The sequence below is a fragment of the Carica papaya genome, chromosome 3 (genome assembly GCF_054855325.1).
Source record: "Carica papaya isolate Zhongbai chromosome 3, ASM5485532v1, whole genome shotgun sequence".
Taxonomy (NCBI): Eukaryota; Viridiplantae; Streptophyta; class Magnoliopsida; order Brassicales; family Caricaceae; genus Carica; species Carica papaya.
This window is the reverse complement of record NC_142311.1, coordinates 32,200,925-32,220,196: the sequence shown is the minus strand read 5'-3', so window position 1 is coordinate 32,220,196 and position 19,272 is coordinate 32,200,925. Positions and strand designations below refer to the sequence as shown.

The window sequence follows — 19,272 nt, the reverse complement described above, 5'->3', positions numbered from 1 at the left end:
TTAATATCTAACTGATGATAAATTAAATTTCAAAATTGATATTGTAAACTCGAGACTACGGTATCATTCTCCTTAACAAATATTTCGAGACTGTAGCATGACCAAAAGAACGAAGCCTTCTATTTAATGTCAATAGCCGAAAGATATTTCAGCAGTAAACAGTGTCCAAAATTCCTAAAAAGGCACCAACCAATACTTTCCGCAGCTTGTTACAGGCCATACTGAATGTGGCAAAAGGAATCTGCCATAGCTTCTAGCTTCACATTGCAGCAAGAAGAGCAACTGCTCGTTACAGGCAATACTTTTGCAACTTCAGATCCATCTCCACAACAATTGTAAAAATCAAACTGAATGTGGCAAAGGAATCTGCCATAGCTTCTAGCTTCACATTGCGGCAAGAAGTTACCCTGTGTAGTGCTTTAGCTGGTCCAGTATTTATCTGCAAAGGTTATCTCCAGCATGGTACTTTCCCAGTTAGTCTCTCTTAGTCACTTTTATATATATCTCAGGTATATGCTGTTTCATTTTCAATCAAAGAGTGCAAAGCCATCTCAACATCCTCAAAAGGCTGTCCAGCATAAAGCTTAAGTTGCCTTTTCCTAATGACAATCACTTTCTTGCTATCTGATTTCACTGCTTGATGAAGATCCTGCAAAAATTTAAATCCATCTTTATTTTTTGGTTGGCAATAAAAAGGCATGTATTTCTTAAGGACTAACAAAGTGCTGCAGCAAGATAATATTCAAAATATTTTCATGTACAATAAAAAAAAAATTCTTACCTTTGTTGATAAAGGAACAATATCTGCTGAGAAATCAGTTAGATCTTCAAAAAAAGATTCAAGTAGATAGCAGAAGTTATTTGCATCAATGCGGTCCTCAAAAGTAATTGTATAAGAACTTTCATTCTGATCTTGTGCATGAGAATGAACTCTTAATGTAAAAAGTCCTCCTGGTTCTTCATGCTCAAGACCTCTACGCATAAGAATTGCCTGGAAAAAAATGGGATATCAAAATGCTTATTAGACATTAAAAAAATTGGATATAAACAAAGCGATACTTTTTCTCAAATGAGGATCAGAGAAAGAGCTAAGCATAGAGTAGAAAATTAATGAATGTCTTAAAAGAGCTAGGTGTTTCAATACCCAGATGGAACAAAGGACTTTGGACTTAAGAGACAAAAATCCATGCTTGGTATCGTGCAAATATAAATATGGCAATCAAAAAGCCAGCTATCGATAGCAGCTTTTCTGTTAAAACTAGGAAATCCATGACAAAGGCAAATGAAAGAACATACAAAGAATAAATAAGACAATAATTCTATTTAATTTTTAAGAAATATCACTTATGATTGAGAATTCTGAGCCACCATTAACTGAGTCAATAACGAAAACAGGTTTACCTTACCCGTTACCAAAAAATAATATTCTACCAACCTGTGTTAACATACTACCAAGACCATCAATAGCAAATAGATTACAGAAAGTTGCAGCGACATACAAGAACATACGGTAGATTCAGCCACCACAAATTAGTTTCTGCATCTGACTTCTTATTTCCTACTTTGTCGGCTGGTGATTGGTTACTAACTTCTCTGTCCTTTGACTTGCCATTTCTGACAAATAAATAATTCATATGTGATTCAGCAGTATTTTCCATGTTTGTTTTGTGAAATTTTGTACATTTTGTCTCTCAAACTCTTACATTATTCTTGACTTGGGAGCTTCCTCTGAAGACATTCCTCGACTACTCTCCTGAACAGTACCTAAATTTTTTTTTGAAATAAAAAGTGTGAAATTCTATTAACATGGTACCAAACAATCGGGGGTACTGCCCCTATACAAAAGCTCTACAATATAATTAGCAAATCAATGACATGTCCAAAATCCACATCACTAATCATGTGGACCTAAATTTTAACAAATGAGCAAGGACTTTATAGGCTATATCAACAAAAATACATACATAAAAACAAAAATCTCAGTTAATGCAGCTGACTCGAAATATTCAACTACAACACTGTATTTTCAGATCCTTCACTGTCATTTTTGCATCAAAACATCCCTACATATATTTATTCCAGTAACTAGCATTCTCTTGTGAATCAGAGCTTGATAAAAAAGAAACATGTTGAAAAACAAGGATGCCGGAAACTACGAGCCCCATCCAATATTGGACTAAAATATGTAAATAAATCATGCATATGTCATTTAGGAACATTACCAAGCCTCATGTCAGGATCCGCAGCTTCTATTTTTCTTGACTTCTTCCCAAGCTTCCTCCCATCTGTTGATGAGACCTTTAGATCTCTGCCTGGTCCTTTCTTTGCACTATCCATTTCCATGTTCCGTGAAACACCTTCCAGTAAATCACCATCCTGACTAACATTTTCCCTTCTCTGTACTTGATCAATACCAGCTAGATCGGTCTGCTTATTCTTACCTTCCCTACCAGGAAAACCCTTCACAGCACTTCTTGAGTTCATGGCAGGGCTCTTAAACTTAAACTTTTTCTTAAAAATTAAAGTTTTATCATCCTCTTTTCCATTCAAATTATCCATTCTATCTCCATCTTCACCTCCACCCTTGTCCAAATACTTCGTATCTAATCCTTGCAATTTCCCTCTCTTAGAATGCAGCCTCTTCTCCAGGTTAACCAATCTAGCACCAATCTCCTTTTCGATGCCAATTCTATCCTTGGAATCCAGAATTTCATCAACAGTATCATCTTCCCTATTGCCATCCCTTAATTCCTTTTCCTCAATCTTTCTTGCCTCTCTTGCCATTGTCCTAATTTCTTTAATTTTCTCTTCCAAGTCGTGCTCATCCAAACCAATTGCATTCCTTAGCTTAGAGTCAACCTTTTCATTTAAAAACCCCTCATTTTTACTCAGCAAAAACTTCCCTTTTCTTTTCTCACTAACACCCATATCCAAGCCACTCAAATTGCTGCCTTTCGCATTTGAATTTGTACTTCCCAGAACCCAGACAGCACAAATAGTTTGAAAAGCGAAAAGCCCAACTAAATACAAACCATATTTCAGTATAGAATTTGCAGACACTTTCCCAACCATGCCACTGTACTCTCCGCCACCGCCCGAGCTAGCAGATACATGAAATTCATCGACTGAGATGAGTTCATCAGATGGGGAGCCAACAGTTACGTCGTTCTGAGCTGGGGTTTCAGGGGAAATGAATGGAACCACAGGGTTTGGTGAAGGCTCTTCGGTAAGGATAGGTGTAAGCGGGGTAGGGAGGGGTTTAATCAAGGGTTTGAGGATTTTGGGACGCAGATAGTTTTTTCTCTTAGTTGGTTTTGATCGGAAAGAAGTGGAAACAGAAGAACACAGGAGTGGTTTATGTGGAAATTTGGAGTTGAGGCGTGCTGGTGGCGCGAGGAAGGAGAAGGTGGAGGAGACTGTGGGGCGTTGCCCACTCGCCATTGGTAAAACAAAATCTTTCTAGTGAATGTTGTTGTTGAGGTTTTGGAAGGGACATTTTGAGAAGACACTATGCTGACGTCACGTGATGTCATTTTTAAATATAAAATAAAAAATTAATTTTTAATTAATTATAAGATACATATTATATAATTAATTTTTAAAATTATAACCTGCATAAACACTTGGTAATTAGTAAAAAAGGCCTTTGAAATAATTATTTAAAAGCAAAGGGGTTTCGAATAAAACCCTTGAAGCGAGAATAAAAGGCTGAGGAGAGTATGTGACTGCTGTGAGGTTTTCAGTTCAATTTATCCACACACAAATTTTCCCTCTCGCTTTCTCTATCCTTTTCCTCTTCAAAATGGACTCTCTCTCCAAATGAAACAAAGCGCTGAAAAGAAAACATGTCATTCTTTAAATCATTTGCTGCAAATTCCTCTATATTCTCTCCCAAGGAAGCCACCATGGCCATGATGCAATCCTCTCCTTATATAGTGCGTATCTACACTCACTCCCATGTAATGTATATTCGCAATTTTTTCTTTCCTTCACTTTCTAGTGAAACATACAAAATTGTTTGATGCGATCAACTATTTCAACTGGACTGCATGTCCAAGACTTCTTCTATCAATTGCTTTTTCTTCATCCGAACACAAAAAATTCAGTGTTGCTTATTTTTTGGAGGCTTGTATTTACTGCCAAAATTTTGCAGAATGTTGGCGATGATATGAGTTTCATCTATAATTTTGTTGAAGAGTTTTTTTATCTATATACGTTCCCGTTATTTTGCAAATTGATTTTGGTGTTTGGTGAGTTTTGATGTAGTTTCTGTCTCGCACATCAATTGCTTGATCAAATATCTTAGAGGAGATGTGGCCTGTCTGTTGTTATATTTATGTTTATTTGTGTTTGTGATGTATTTCTGCAGGTTTTGTCGCGAAGAACTTGCTCATCTTTTAGAAGTTCTTCAGTGAAAGTCTTTGCTTTCTTAAACATTACAAACTATTCAACGAACACTGGCGGTGAGTTTTTGTCTTCTTCAAAGCGAAGATCTCGAGGGCCTGTTATGGCAGCTAAAAAGTCAGCTGGAGGTCTGCGTTTGGACTATTCCTCTTCCATTTGTTTGCATGAAGGATAATGATCACTTCCTTCAAAATGTGGCTGCAGTGTGGTTTCGTTTTGCATCAGCTTTTATTTCCTTCTCTAAAGTATGTACATACAATTGCTTCTATAAACTTCTTGAAAAGCTTTTTGTTCAGGGGAAAAGCAAGAGGAGGGAAAGTACAAGCATACTGTTAATTTGCCGAAGACGACATTTGGCATGAGAGCAAATGCTTTGGTGAGGGAACCTGAAATTCAGAAAATGTGGGATGATAATCAGGTGTTTAAGAGAATAGTTGAAAAAAATGACGGGGTTAGTTTCTTGGCTATCTTAGCTCCTTTTTCGTACTCAAACTTGTTAGCTTACCTTCAGTTACCTGGTTAGGGGAATTTTGTTCTTCATGATGGCCCACCTTATGCCAATGGTGATTTGCACATGGGTCATGCTCTAAATAAGATATTGAAGGATATTATTAATCGTTATAAGGTACATTTCTTTTCATATTTTAGAAACCTTTGATCTTCTTACTTCTTATATTTACATTTATCATTATGTGGATAGATTAGTTGTGAAAAAAAAGGTCAATTTTGATACTGCTTTTTTCTTAAATTCATTGAAGTTGTATGTGTACGCATGCTCGTTTATAGCTTGCTTATGCACGAGTGCTTGCAAGAGGAAAGAAAATTAATTAAGATTATAGTCACTTTAAATTCTATATAGGATTTTCATGGGAATAGTAGTTGTTGCACCATGTCAGCTGTTGTGTTTTGTTCTCATGCTGCAACCAGGCTAAAAGGCACCTGATTTAATCCTAAGGACAGTAAACCACCTCCCATTGATGAGTCTAATATAATAACGACCAATAATTGAGGCATGAGCAGTATGTCCTCGTGGAAAGTAAATTTTCTAAATTTATAGTGGCCAAAAAATTTTATAAATTTATTTAAAAAAGTTTGTAACTCTGGAACATCTTGCTGAACTCCATTTAGACAGCTTTTTTTTTTTTGGTTAAAAGTGCCTAAAGGTTGCTCATCTGTGCCTTTTAATTTTAAAATTTGGAAAGCGGCTCATAATATAACAAGTTTAAATGTGCAGAGCTTATGAGTAAAACACCTGCTGAACTTTGTTCATTACAGTTTTGCATATTTCTATGTAACATTACTGAAGTGATTCAATTCACTTTTTTAAAAAACCACTAAAATGGAATTGTTGGTCATTAGTGCATAGATATATCAAGGTGCTTTAGTGTCCATCATATACAGTGCATCTTTACAGTGCTCAAGGATTCTAAATTTTATTGAAGTCGAGTAAAATATACTTATTGGTTCATATATTCTTTCTTCTTATTTGGCAGCTACTTCAAAATTATAAAGTTCATTATGTTCCTGGATGGGATTGTCATGGACTGCCAATTGAATTGAAAGGTAATGTTATTGATCCCTCTATCCTCTTTTATTTGTCGTTAAGAGCCTGTCCACATCGCATTCTACTTTATTTAGGAAAATGTCAGTATGACCTTTAATCCATTTTTATCTGGAACATAGCATGATAAGAATGTAAATCAGCAAGTTGATTGAAATTTACCAAGGAAAATAAATTATTATGATGAACAGTTTTGTTGTTGATAGCTGTCGTAATTATGAGGCCTTGTCTGAACAAATTCAAGCTAATTTGATCCGTCATCTTGAATTATTTCAGTCCTCCAGTCCTTGGATGCTGATGTCAGAAAGGATCTAACACCAATAAAATTAAGAGCAAAGGCCGCGAAATTCGCCAAAGCAACTGTCAAAACTCAGATGACATCATTTAAGGTGATATACCAGTCTACTCACATATTTTTAGTTAATTGAATGTGTTTTGACGCTGTTATTTAATCAAATTGATCTGATTTTTTGCTTTGAATTATGTGATAGAAAAAGCTGATCTGTGGTTAATGGATGTGGATTTGCAGCGGTATGGAGTTTGGGCAGAATGGAATAGTCCTTATCTAACTCTTGATCCAGCTTATGAAGCTGCACAGGTATCTTTTATCTGGTTTTTTTTTTAAATTTTTTTTAAAAAATTCTTTCTTACTTTTGTAGCTTAAACCTGTAGTAAACTATAACTAATGGTAAAGGGACTTGGTCATTGGCTACAGTGCCTAATATTTTAAGGGATTTAGTGTAAGCTTGGAACCAGATCTCTGTTTTGAAGAAAGGAAGGAAGAAAGAGAAATAAACAATGAGGATAGGATTGTGGGGGCACTGGAGGTTTTGGTGGGTTGAAAGGAAAGAAGTTTAAAATTATTCTCTGCTTGATTTTCTTCCGGTGGTTTTACTTTCCCTTTTCCTGTTCTTCTGTTGTGGTGAACAGTGACAATAAATGGTAATATCTATATTCTAGCTTAGTTCTAAAGCATGCCTTGAAAAATTAGTCTCAGATATCTTTCTCCAAATAAAAATGAGATATCTATATTTGTGATATTTGATTTGAAGCTGGTTGTGGTTTAGTTTCTGAAGATTGTCTATCATGTGTCATATTGTTTCCTAGATTGAAGTGTTTGGTCAAATGGCATTACAAGGGTACATCTATAGAGGCAGAAAGCCTGTTCATTGGAGTCCTTCATCTCGTACTGCTCTTGCAGAGGCTGAACTGGAGGTAAACTATGTGCTGATCCACTTCCCTCCCATTTCCTCCATATCCACAATGCAGTTACATCCTTATCAGATAGAATCATGGTTATTACATTTTTCGAAGTCTAGAAAATTTTGCCTTTCCTATATACTGATTAGCCTGACATCAGCTGTAGTGAATCATTTTCTCTGTACTCTAACCTTGCCTCTGAACTCTGATAACATAATATTGAGTAACAAATTTTGAGATTCCTCTTCGTTATTTGTGAATTTCTTTTAAGTGCTATCCATTGGAATCAATTTACTAAGATATGGTTGCCGTTTATGATATTTTCCTCTCTTTCTAGTGAAGAGTCTTGCTCTCAAACTTTAGATTTTGTTGTGTACTTTTGCATTTTATCTACTAAGTCTAATACGGTTCCTGCTTGTTATTTGACTGGAGTTGCTCTTTCTATTGAAATTTCTTTCTTCTTTTAATGCAGTACCCAGAGGGTCATATATCCAGAAGCATATATGCGATTTTCAGATTAGTGAGAGCACCAACTATGGACAGCCTATTAGAAGAATTTTTTCCAGATTTGTGCTTGGCAGTGTGGACTACAACTCCATGGACAATTCCAGCCAATGCTGGTAAATCTTCTTTGAGATGTATTTGCAATTTCAACTACTAAAGGGAGATTTAAACTGAGTGATTAATCATAGCCTGTGTTCTATAGAATAAGATTCTAATATCTGTATCTTGCATCATATACTCTAATTTGGATCTTGAAGGGTAATTATCTAGGTATAAAACTAAGTTGTTTAATTGTTTTTAGAACTATGCCAGCTACCTACCAAGTTTTGACTTTTTTTTTTAATCTTAGAATCTTAGCCATTGTACTAAGTTGCATAGAAATGCTTCTTGAAAAAATATGGATTATCCCAGCATAAAATTTTCAGAATATTAAATTTCTACTTCCTAGAGTTTGAAAACTCCAGTTATCGTTTGTGGGCTTATAAGTTTGTCATATATTTTTTATAGGAGATGGTTGTGGAGAATAGAATGTTATATTTGTTATTAATGAAAGGGCTCTATATATACACAACTCTTATCCTAGAAAAGGATATGTAAAATTAATTACATATAGGTGTTTCACTTTTGTACTTTTAGTATTAAATTATGCACACATATATTTACATATATATATATATATATATATAAATGGACTTTTCAACACTCTCCTTCAATGATTGTCCATTCCCAATCCTGCAATGGTTGTTAAAATTGCTGGATTGCTTAGGCATTTGGTGAGCACATCTGCATGTTGCAAGTTGTTATGCATGTAGGGTGTGCAAATCAAGCCATTGTCTAGCTCCTTAATGAAATGTCTGTCAAATTCAATGTACTTTCTTCGGTCATACTGTGCTGGATTGTGAATAATGCTGATTTTTTACTTATTTTTACAATAGAATCTTACTGGGTCATCCCACTTAATTCTTAGATCTTCTAAAACATTTTCAACCATAAAAGCCAACAAACTCATGGAGCCATTGCTTAGAAATATGATTCTGTACTTGATTGTACCACCACATTCTATTTCATGCTTCTCCATGTGACTAGATTCATCATAAGGAATATGCAATAACCTGTAGTATATCTTCTATTCACTATTGATCCAGTGTAGTGTGCATCAATACAGACTTTCAGTAGCGATATGGTATTCTATCTGAATATAATATCCTTTCTTGGTTCAACATTACTCACATATAATATCAATATAGGCTTTCAGTAGTTACATGATTTGCACATTGTACATGCTTACCAACTTGCAGCTTGCAGATATGCTCACTATAAAGGCCTAAGTAATCCAATATTTCACATAATCATTCCCAAACAGGGAATAGACAATGTGTATTCTCAGCTTGAGGAGGTGTGTTGGAAAGTGTGTGTGTGTGTATATATATATATGTAATTTGAGGGTATAAGAGTAAAGTACCTGTATATAATTAACTTTAGAGCTTCCCTGTCCATAGTAAGAGTTGTGTATATATAGGAAAATATCATACCTTTTCACAAATCCTAATTGACTTTCATTTTCGAAACAAAACACAAAAATCCTAAATAGGTCTGGCCTCCATGGCCTGCCACAATTACCACCCACAGCCAATCTGCATAGCCAGAATACCTCCCAGTCGCTCTGCCACATGCTGCTCAGTTGCCTCAGCCACGCACCCCAGCAGCCACTATGCATCTGCTGTAGCTGAGCACAGCACCAGCTGCCACCACTCCAGCTGTGTGCCCCTGCTCCATCTGTGCACTGGACCTACCCCAGATGTATATGCCGGTGCTGTGCAGCTGCAGCAGGTGGGCAATGGCTGTTGGGGTGCACAATTGTAGAGGCTGGCGTAGCTGGGTGGCATGCAGCAGTGGGCCATGCTTCTGGGAGGTTTTTCGGCTGGGAAGGCCGGTTGTGGGTGGTGATGTGATCAGCTATGAAGGCCAGGCCTGTTTAGGGTTTTTTTCTTTTGTTTTGTTAATGAAAGTCAATTAGGGTTTGTAAAGAAGTTACAATATCTTTTCTGTATCTCTGATACTATGTGGGAGAATAGAATATTACATTTATTATTGAATTAAAGGGTCCTATATATACGCAACTCTTAGTATAGAAAGAGAAATCTTAAAATTAATTATAGATAGGTATTTTGCTCTTATACCTTATATATTAAATTATATATGTCCTTTCCAACAGGATATAGATTTACCTTCCTAGAGGTTAAAACATAACACACACTTGTTACGGTGATCCTTCTCTTAGCCAAGAAGTCGTAGTGTTAGTTCTTTATAGAGTTCTTATAAATTGTGTCATTTGACAAGGATAGGCTGTTGTACCCACTTATATGGGCGGAATGAATACGAATATTGTTGTTATCAGATGCTGAACACATTAACAATCTCTTTCTCTCTTACTTTCTCTCTCTCATGTCTTTTTTGGGGGGACTGTTTGTTCAGCTGTTGCAGTGAACGCCAAGCTTCAGTATTCTGTTGTTGAAGTACAATCATTATCAGAAGATGATTCTTCGTCCCCTGGGAGTAAGAAGAGAAGGCTGGGGAATGTTCTCAAGGAGCAAAAAAAGCTTTTCCTTATAGTAGCATCTGATCTTGTGCCAACTCTAGAAGCAAAATGGAGTGTGAAGCTTATTGTCAACAAAATGCTGCTGGGTTCAGATCTCGAAAACTGCAGGTTGAGTCAAATTAAACTATATGTTTTGGTATTTGTGTTTCTACAACTAACATTATAAAATTCTAATGCTCCATCCTCCTTAGTTGCAAAGCTTTCTTTTCAATACAAAACTGTATCATTATTTTGTAGTGTGTCGTCCAGAAATTTGCAACATAATGCATTTATTAAACTCAGGTTTTAAACTGTGTGTAGATATATCCATCCAATAGATGACAGGGAATGCTCAGTTGTTCTTGGAGGAGATTACATTACAACAGAATCAGGTACAGGCCTGGTGCATACTGCTCCTGGCCATGGACAAGAGGATTATGTGACAGGCCTGAAATATGGACTGCCTATACTATCCCCTGTAGATGATGAGGGAAAGTTCACTGAAGAAGCAGGACAGTTTAGTGGGCTTGATGTCCTTGATGAGGGTAATATTGCCGTTGTGAAATACTTGGATGAACAAATGTCTCTTGTTATGGAAGAATCATATGGTAAGACTCAGTCCAGAAAATCCACTAGCATTCTTTCTGAAGTTTATGGAGAAGCATAAATATCCAAATGTTGTTATTCAAAGAAAAAGGTAGATTGTTATGAAATTCCATCTCCTAATGCAGAACACAAGTATCCATACGATTGGCGAACTAAGAAGCCTACAATATTTAGGGCAACTGAACAGTGGTTTGCATCTGTAGAAGGGTTTCGTCAAGCTGCTATGGATGCGATTGCTCATGTAAAATGGGTACCACCTCAGGTATCGGTGTCTTAGATGCACTACAATTATATCAGCTTGAACATTAGGAAATTGTATTTCAGCTCTTTGTCGATAGTATTATTAATAGTTTATGAAGCTAGCTCATGTCTAGTATATAACTTGGTTCTGTCTAATCGAAATCTTCTTGTCTTTTCTGATCATTTTCTTACTGCTTGTCACATGTCATTATTTGCATTCATTTCTAACTACTTACCACGTTATTGTTTTTCTCTCTTCTTCTGTTATTTTAATACCTCATGTTTTCCTTAGTTTTGAATCCTTATTAAGGCTTGTTTGACTTTTGTTCAGGCAGAAAACAGGATTACTGCAATGACATCCAGCCGCTCTGATTGGTGCATATCAAGGCAAAGGACATGGGGCGTCCCCATTCCAGTATTCTATCATGTGAAGTCAAAGGAACCTCTGATGAACGAAGAGACAATTGATTATATCAAATGTAAGAGCCTCTTAGAAGCAGCAACTGCCTTCTCCTTTTCTGTATTGCATTTTATTGCTGGAATATTGAAGTTAGTTTCATCTTCCATCCTGGAAGTTATGGTTTTCTTCATCAATATTTTTCATCTAGTCTGTTTTCTGTTCTCTCTTATTTTATTTGTAGCTATATTGTCTTATCCATTTTTCATGTCTTTATGGAATTGTTTAGCTTTAAAATGATTGGATATTGTGCTTCTGGTCATTTATTTGCCAGCTATAATAGCCCAAAAGGGTAGTGATGCATGGTGGTACATGACTGTGGACGATCTACTTCCTGAAAAATACCGTGATAAAGCATCAGACTATGAAAAGGGAACTGATACGATGGATGTCTGGTTTGACTCAGGTATAAAACTACAGTGACTTGGGTAATCATTTGCGGAACATGAAAAATAGCCTTGAATAGTTATAATGTGATCATTTTAATTCCATTTCAGTTTGATTTCTTCTCTCTTTCAGAAAAAATATATATATTATATTGTCTTAATGCCCATTGCGGGATCAGAAATTCAGACCTGACATAATGGATGTCTGGTTTGACTCAGGTATTAAACTACAGTGATTTGGTTAGTCATTTGCGGAACATAAAAATAGCCTTGAATAGTTATAATGTGATAGTTTTAATGCAGTTTCAGTTTCTTTTTTTTTTTCTCTTTCAAAAAAGATATATATTATATTGTCTTAATGCCCATTGCGGGATCATAGATCCAGAAAAGCATTAAAGTGAAGGATCATGTCAATCATTTGGTTAATTTCTTTTGTTTGTTTTCTTAAGCAGGAGAGCATGAAAAAATGGTTCTTATAAATTGAAAAGTTTGTCAGCTCTCAATTACTCTTTTATAGGTTGAGAATTGGTTTTGTAATATTCAATGCAGATTTTAATTGATCGAGTCATTTAACTGAAATTATCATGAGCCTTTCTATTGATGTAAACAGATAAATTATGAGGATATCATTTACCGGTTAAACAATTTACTTTTGTCTTCTCAATACTCCAGAAATTTTGGAAAAGGAAGATATCCAGCTAACTGGAATATAATTAGCAGTGTCACTGTTTTTTCTCTCCGAGGGAGAATGGTTGGGGGAACCAACTGACCTCTGATTACGTGAGTCCGTGGATATTGAGTTGTCAGTATTTTAGAGCAAGAGCAAGATTAATCAGCAAATTCTCATTATCTTAAGTGCTGATAGTATGGATTGTATTTTTATTCTGCAACACGGCGATACAATATATTGTTGGAAGTATTTGTTTCTAAATTTATTCTTGTCACATAGGGCATGATTGATGTCCTCTTATTCTGCATCCATGTCTATAACTTCTTTCAAATAACTCTTTTTGTTAAAATGGTTCAAACAGTCCATGATCTCGTCACATGTTTATCATGACTGGTTTTTCTTAGTTGCTTATGTTCTTTTTCAGGGTCTTCTTGGGCTGCTGTGTTAGGAACAAGAGAGGGTGTTAGTTTTCCTGCAGATCTGTACCTTGAGGGCACAGATCAGCATCGGGGGTGGTTCCAGAGTTCATTGTTAACAAGTGTTGCAACAAAAGGTATTGAGTTAACTAATATAGTTTTGACCATAGGAAAAATGGTTTCTGAGGTGGAGAAATTATTAACTTTTATCATCTTGAAGAATTGACAATGCAGAAATTATTGACTGGACTTTCTGTTGCAGGCTGGCCTCTCTTTCTTCAGTGTAGTTGTACATTATCAATATTAAGAATTGTGTGTGACAAAACCAAACATGAGATATTTGAACAAGCAAAAGACATGATTAGAAAACGTAAATCTCAGGAGGCAATTATGAAAGTGTTTTTTGACCTGACTTTAGATGCACCAATTCATAGTGATTGTCCTTATTCTTTTCTGACTGCCCATGATACTTATTCACTTCATCGATGGTGGGTTATCTTTTTATTTCTAATTTCTCACCACACTTTCAATCATTCCTAAATTTTTTAATCAATTGATGGTCAATGCTGGATTATTTTATTATTCTCACTTTTTCTGGGTAAAAGTTTGCAAATTAAGATTAACCTAGTAAGTTTGAATACTATGGTTGATGCTTTTACAAAACGCAATCAGAATGGGACATTTTTTTTAAAAATAAATCAGAATGAGACAGAAATAGCATATTAATTGCATGCATTATCTGAGTACTTTCTTCTGAATACAGTTATACTAGGGTTGTTTATCATCAGTTTACATATCATATATGCAGGTTATTTTCCAGATATTATGGATTGCTGAAATTGAAGTTTCATTTCATCTTTTACACTTAAGAAAGACCCATATGATTTTTATTCACGTAACTTTATAGGGAAGGCTCCATATTCCACTGTTGTAACTCATGGATTTGTATTGGATGAAAGAGGTTCAAAGATGAGCAAATCTTTGGGTAATGTCGTTGACCCACGTAATGTTATTGAGGGAGGGAAAGACACTAAGGTTAGTTATTGGTGGATATAGTTTGATTCTTCTGCCTTGCATTATCTTTTTTCTCTGTAATTGTGTTAGTTTGATCAATCAGTGTTTATCTTCTGTTGCCAGGAAGCACCTGGCTATGGAGCTGATGTTTTGCGGCTTTGGGTTTCTAGTGTAGACTATACAGGGGATGTAATGATTGGCCCACAAGTCTTGCGCCAAATGTCTGACATTTATAGGAAGCTGAGAGGAACATTAAGATATCTTTTAGCAAATCTACATGATTGGAAAGTATGCTTCAGTTCCCTAGTGCTTTGTCTTTGGAGTTTTACACCCTTTCTTGTAGTGTTAACTTGTTTACGAAACCATTAGTTACTTTAGATGTAAAGTCACATGTTCTTTGCTAATATGGTCTCTGTATCGTTTGTGCTTCCTGTAGACAAAGCTTATATCATTTGCCATTTCCTAATCTGCATGGTTGTTTTGCTTCTGCCTTTTAGTTTGGCAGTTAATAGCATTATAATCTTTTGGAAGTTCATCCAAGTTGTTGCTACTATTAACATTATGCTATTGTCAGGTAGAAAATGCTGTTCCATACCATGATCTTCCCATGATTGATCAACATGCAATGTTTCAGCTTGAGAATGTTGTAAAGAACATAAGAGAGAGTTATCAAAACTACCAATTCTTCAAAATATTCCAGGTGCCTTTTTCCTTTATTTTACCGATTTCCTGTAGCTATAGTATAATTTATTCTTCAGCCAGTTTTGTGGGAGCACACCTTTTCTCTAGGAAGAAGAGTATTATAGAAAGTGTGCAGTCACCTCACATTTGTTGCTGCTAGGCAGGAGGAAAAACATGCCAAGCAGTATTTTCTTTATTATTTTTTCTAACACTATGTTGAGGCCTTATTTAGTTCAATTCTCATTCAACTCCTATCTTATTCCTTCACTTAATTATAATTTTAAGGAGAGGTTCTTCCTTTCAAAAAGTTTAGGATAGTTGATGGAGCCTTTACTTTCAGGTTAATGATCATTTTCAACCAAAAAATGAGAATTAAAAGTTCAAGATGGATTTTGACTTTTAAATAGTTATTTTCTTTATTTCTGTACATGAGTAGCACCACCTTAGTACCTTGTTAGTAATCCTGTTCTTCGCCATTAAGAAATTGTGGAATTGAAACTTAATTTCCCTGTTTGAATCACCCTTTTTACCTTAGAATTCTTTGGAGGTGGTCAAAAAATATAAAATTTTGTTCTGATTTTACAGTCAAGACATATCAAAACTAGTATTGTAGTCAAGGGAAAGAATAAGGCCAGCTATAGAATGGAAACAGAACCAAATAGGCGAGTATAATTAAGGAATAGAATTATTGAAGAAGAGGACTGTCTTGTTCATTGCCATTTACAGATTTTATTGCCTCTTTTTTTTGTTTCAGATGATACAAAGATTTGTAATTGTTGATTTATCAAATTTTTATTTCGATGTTGCCAAAGATCGGCTATATGTCGGGTAAGTTCTGTCATTCCTTATGATTTTGATTCTTTACATTTGTAGGAATCAACCAATTAATTGCCTTTTTTTATCTCTTTACACTATTTATTTGATTTGGTCAAAATGCTTGTGCATTCACATACTCCATATATCCTTGATTGATATAAATGGTGAATCTTGCATTCTTCTCCTGTAAGAAGATGATTGTTTTACTTCATTTAAAATTTGAGTTCTGGAATGACGTTTAACAATCTCTCTGTAGAGGATCCTACCTGTGAAGGTGCGGTAAACTTGTTTTACTTGTTTATGCTGGTTCAAACCATTGTATTTGATCGCTGCAAATATTATGAAATCATACTCAAATAGAGCCGTAAATTTTGATGTATTTGCAGCTAGCAAGTTTATAAACTTCATATCTAGTATAACATGAGTCCATATTCTTTAATATGTTAAAAATGTCTACTCTGAGGTATTTAACAATGATAATAAAATTTCATTAAAAAATGTTTCTTAATATAAAACAAATATTTATTAAACTATATAAATACTGATATTATTATTACGGTTATTTCCTATTCTATTTTATTTATGTTACAAAGGCACTTAAATTTATTAGAAAAATTAATAACAAGTACATAGATCCACAAAAACTTAACAAACTCCTTTAGCTTTTAATCATGACATCTTTGTTACTCATTTTTGTTCAACACAACATACACTTAAGCTGATTTATCTAAAAATTCCTTTGTTTTCCTTTCCCTTAACGCTTGTAATTAGCACTGCATCTGCCAGGACGACCTTATTGCTGGTCCCAAAGCAGTTCATGTCTGTGCAGACACATTTGATGGACTCCTAACCTGCTTTTCTTTCAATGATATCTATCATCATCAAAATACCCTCTTTCCTAGATTATTTAAATTATAAGGTCATAGGCCGAACTAATCTGTGTCTAGCTCTGGGATACGATATTTGTCTGTATTTTGTGCTGGGACTGAAGCTTTTAAGACTTCCTCAGTGTTTCTCTAGTGGTCTTGAAATATGTTACCCCCATCCTCTACTCAATTGATTTGTGAGCTTTCCAGGGGCACATCAAGTTTTACAAGAAGAAGTTGTCAAACTGTCCTTGCTGCACATCTACTATCGATTGTGAGGATAATTGCTCCAATATTGCCTCATTTGGCTGAAGATGTGTGGCAAAATCTTCCGTTTGAGTACGTAAATGAAGATGGTTCCGTTGCCAAATTCGTTTTTGAGTTGAAGTGGCCTGTCCTGAATGAAACATGGCTTTCATTTTCTGTTGAAGACATTGATTTCTGGGAAAGACTGCTGGAGGTAATCATTTTTTTTTTGAGATAAATCTAGAGATAAAAAAAGAATTTGAAATGTGTCTACCCTGTCACCGAAAGTTCCTACAGAGGAATATCAGAGCTGAAGGTAGAGTATACATACACAGGTGAGTATGCATACAGTAAAACTCGTTCCTATTGCCCAACAAAGGTAATCATGTTGCATAACAATAAGAAAGAATCCTAAGCAAGAATATTGGCTCTTGTTTGCTCTTTATATGTCCTTGGTTGTGAATGAAATCTTCACTTCGACATGCAGTCTAGGATTAAAACTTTGGATTCATTTGCTTCTTTGAACCTTCTCGTGGTGTTTCTTAATTACCTACATGATACTGTATTCCATTTTTAGCAAAATTCTTTGATAATTGCCAATTGGTGAGTAAACCAGTTTCAATGATGATAATATTATTGGAACTATCTGGCTAGATGAGAACTGAGGTGAATAAGGTACTGGAGATAGCTCGTACTGGGAAGTTGATTGGTTCTAGTTTGGAGGCAAAAGTTTATCTGCATACTGCTGATGATAGCATGACTTCTAGATTACTAAAAATGTGTGGAGCAAGCAATGATGCAGACACATTGCCACGTATATTCATAACATCACAGGTATGCTGAATCGTTTTTTTTTTACCTATGTTGTATTTTATCTGGAGTCGATTCAGTTCCAAAGCAACCTGAAGTAAAGACTTCGCTATTACAATTAGCACACATGCTCCAATTGGGTTTAGTTTGTTCTTTTGTTTGAAACCTAGAAATTTTTTAGTTTATTTGAGACTTTCTATTGGGCTACAGGCCATAAATAATTTACGTACGTTGACTATTTGCTTTAATTCCTTCGTTTAATTACTAGATTAATGAATGGCTGGTAGAAATTTTCAAATTTGAACCACCTCCACCCTCCAGTGGATGAATTCTCAACTTCAAAGGCAGAATGGAGGTGGTTTAATTATGATGTAATTATCTTGTCATGATTGCTATAGTAATTAGGTAAAGGAATAAGAAATTAATTTAATTGGACCAAGCATGACTTTGGTCTAAGCGAAGCAAAATTTGTGCCCAGGCTATTGTAAGTTTTCCAAAAAAAAAAAAAAATGATGTTCGGAGCATCCGAAAAATATTTGTGAAATTTAGATGCAAATTTATTTGAATCAAATGAAAGTGTGATTCACTAATATTTTATCACATTGGTCTTACAGGTCATGTAACTTGATGAGCTGTGTTTTTTCTACAGGCAGAGGTACTTTCCTCTTTGGAGGATGTGGCGGGAAGAAATATTGAATATACAGGAGAGTATCTTGTAGATGGGAACAACAAGGTTTGGATTGGTGTCTCACGTGCAGAGGGCCATAAATGTGAAAGGTGCTGGAATTATTCGTTTCAGGTTGGATCTTTCCAGGACCACCCAACTCTTTGCAGTCGTTGCTACAAGGTTGTTGCTATTGAACCACTTCCTGCTGTTGCAGCAGTGAGCTGAGACCGTTCGAATCCAAGTTGATACAGAGAGGCCTCGATAAGGCAGTACAACTCAATACCGACTGAGCTCCTATATATCCATTTTTGTCAGGGATAAATTAATTTAAAGTCTCAAAAGAATTCCACATCAACTGCCAATTAACTATATACATATCCCAATTATTAAAAACAAAGTGAAATTTTTTAATTTATACGAATAAAGACCGTACAATTTGAAGCGATTTTTGTACAAATCTAAACAATAATACTTAAAAATTCCAGAATCTGCAGAAGGAACAAGGTTTTCATTGTGCCACTGCGTTTCTTAATCTCTTTTACAGATCACAGCTCGAGATTTATTGCTACAAAAAGGGATGTGAAATTCGTAAAGCATGTCAATATTACCAAGTTTCCATTCTCATGTTGAGGTTTCCATTACCAAGTTTAGGTTTTGTTGAGTGAGCTCTTGATGAATTTCATATGCATCGGATGGAATGCCTTATATGACTGGATTAGAGCCCCTCCTATGAGAGTTATGAAAAAAGAAAATTCAAGAACTCATGGACAATAATCGACTAACTACAAGAATTAAAATAAAGTAGCGATTAGCGGTAGACTAACGGTAGAAAATTGTGTGGAGTGTAATGTGATTGATGGAGGATCTAATTTAAAACCTTCACTTATAAATCTATGGATGATATTTAAGTTTTTTCTAGGTTTGGTACATAAAGATCGTCGATAACACACTCCACCAAACAGAAACTAACAGTTTCAAATTTCAATAATTATGCCTGTCAGTAAATCTCATCGATACTTACACATCCCTCATGCTAAATTTAAAATACTATATTATCAATTAAAATGTAGTTAAATATATATTTCATTCTTAAACAAGTTAATCCACAACAGAAATCTAGACTTGATAGGAAAAAATAAAGATTATAGTT

General features: G+C 35.2%; 2 protein-coding genes across 4 annotated transcripts; one reads left to right on the top strand and one right to left on the bottom strand.

Moving 5' to 3' along the window:
- Window positions 1-12: 12 nt before the first annotated feature.
- On the bottom strand, window positions 13-3,485 carry LOC110819998 (ABC subfamily C protein). 2 transcript variants are annotated; one of them, XM_022049357.2, is made up of 5 exons: window positions 2,223-3,484; window positions 1,704-1,764; window positions 1,500-1,614; window positions 782-991; window positions 13-649 (listed from the first exon to the last, which is right to left on the bottom strand). In XM_022049357.2, the coding sequence occupies exons 1-5, from the start codon at window positions 3,439-3,441 to the stop codon at window positions 506-508; spliced, it is 1,749 nt and encodes a 582-aa protein (XP_021905049.2). In that variant the 5' UTR covers window positions 3,442-3,484; the 3' UTR covers window positions 13-505. The 2 variants fall into 2 exon arrangements, with proteins under 2 accessions (XP_021905049.2, XP_088072691.1); XM_088216565.1 differs by lacking the exon at window positions 13-649 and having other exon boundaries at window positions 795-991; window positions 1,510-1,614; window positions 2,223-3,485.
- Window positions 3,486-3,691: 206 nt separating this feature from the next.
- OVA2 (tRNA synthetase class I (I, L, M and V) family protein) lies at window positions 3,692-18,567 on the top strand. Of its 2 annotated transcripts, none has more exons than XM_088216563.1 (22): window positions 3,692-3,959; window positions 4,370-4,532; window positions 4,701-4,855; window positions 4,928-5,029; window positions 5,898-5,967; window positions 6,242-6,354; window positions 6,495-6,563; window positions 7,073-7,180; window positions 7,638-7,785; window positions 10,145-10,376; window positions 10,569-10,855; window positions 10,979-11,115; window positions 11,425-11,572; window positions 11,825-11,956; window positions 13,031-13,159; window positions 13,930-14,057; window positions 14,160-14,324; window positions 14,611-14,736; window positions 15,472-15,545; window positions 16,610-16,859; window positions 17,300-17,479; window positions 18,105-18,567. In XM_088216563.1, exons 1-22 carry the CDS (start codon window positions 3,846-3,848, stop codon window positions 18,345-18,347), a joined length of 3,273 nt encoding a protein of 1,090 aa, XP_088072689.1. In that variant the 5' UTR covers window positions 3,692-3,845; the 3' UTR covers window positions 18,348-18,567. The 2 variants fall into 2 exon arrangements, with proteins under 2 accessions (XP_088072689.1, XP_088072690.1); XM_088216564.1 differs by having other exon boundaries at window positions 3,693-3,935.
- Window positions 18,568-19,272: the final 705 nt, after the last annotated feature.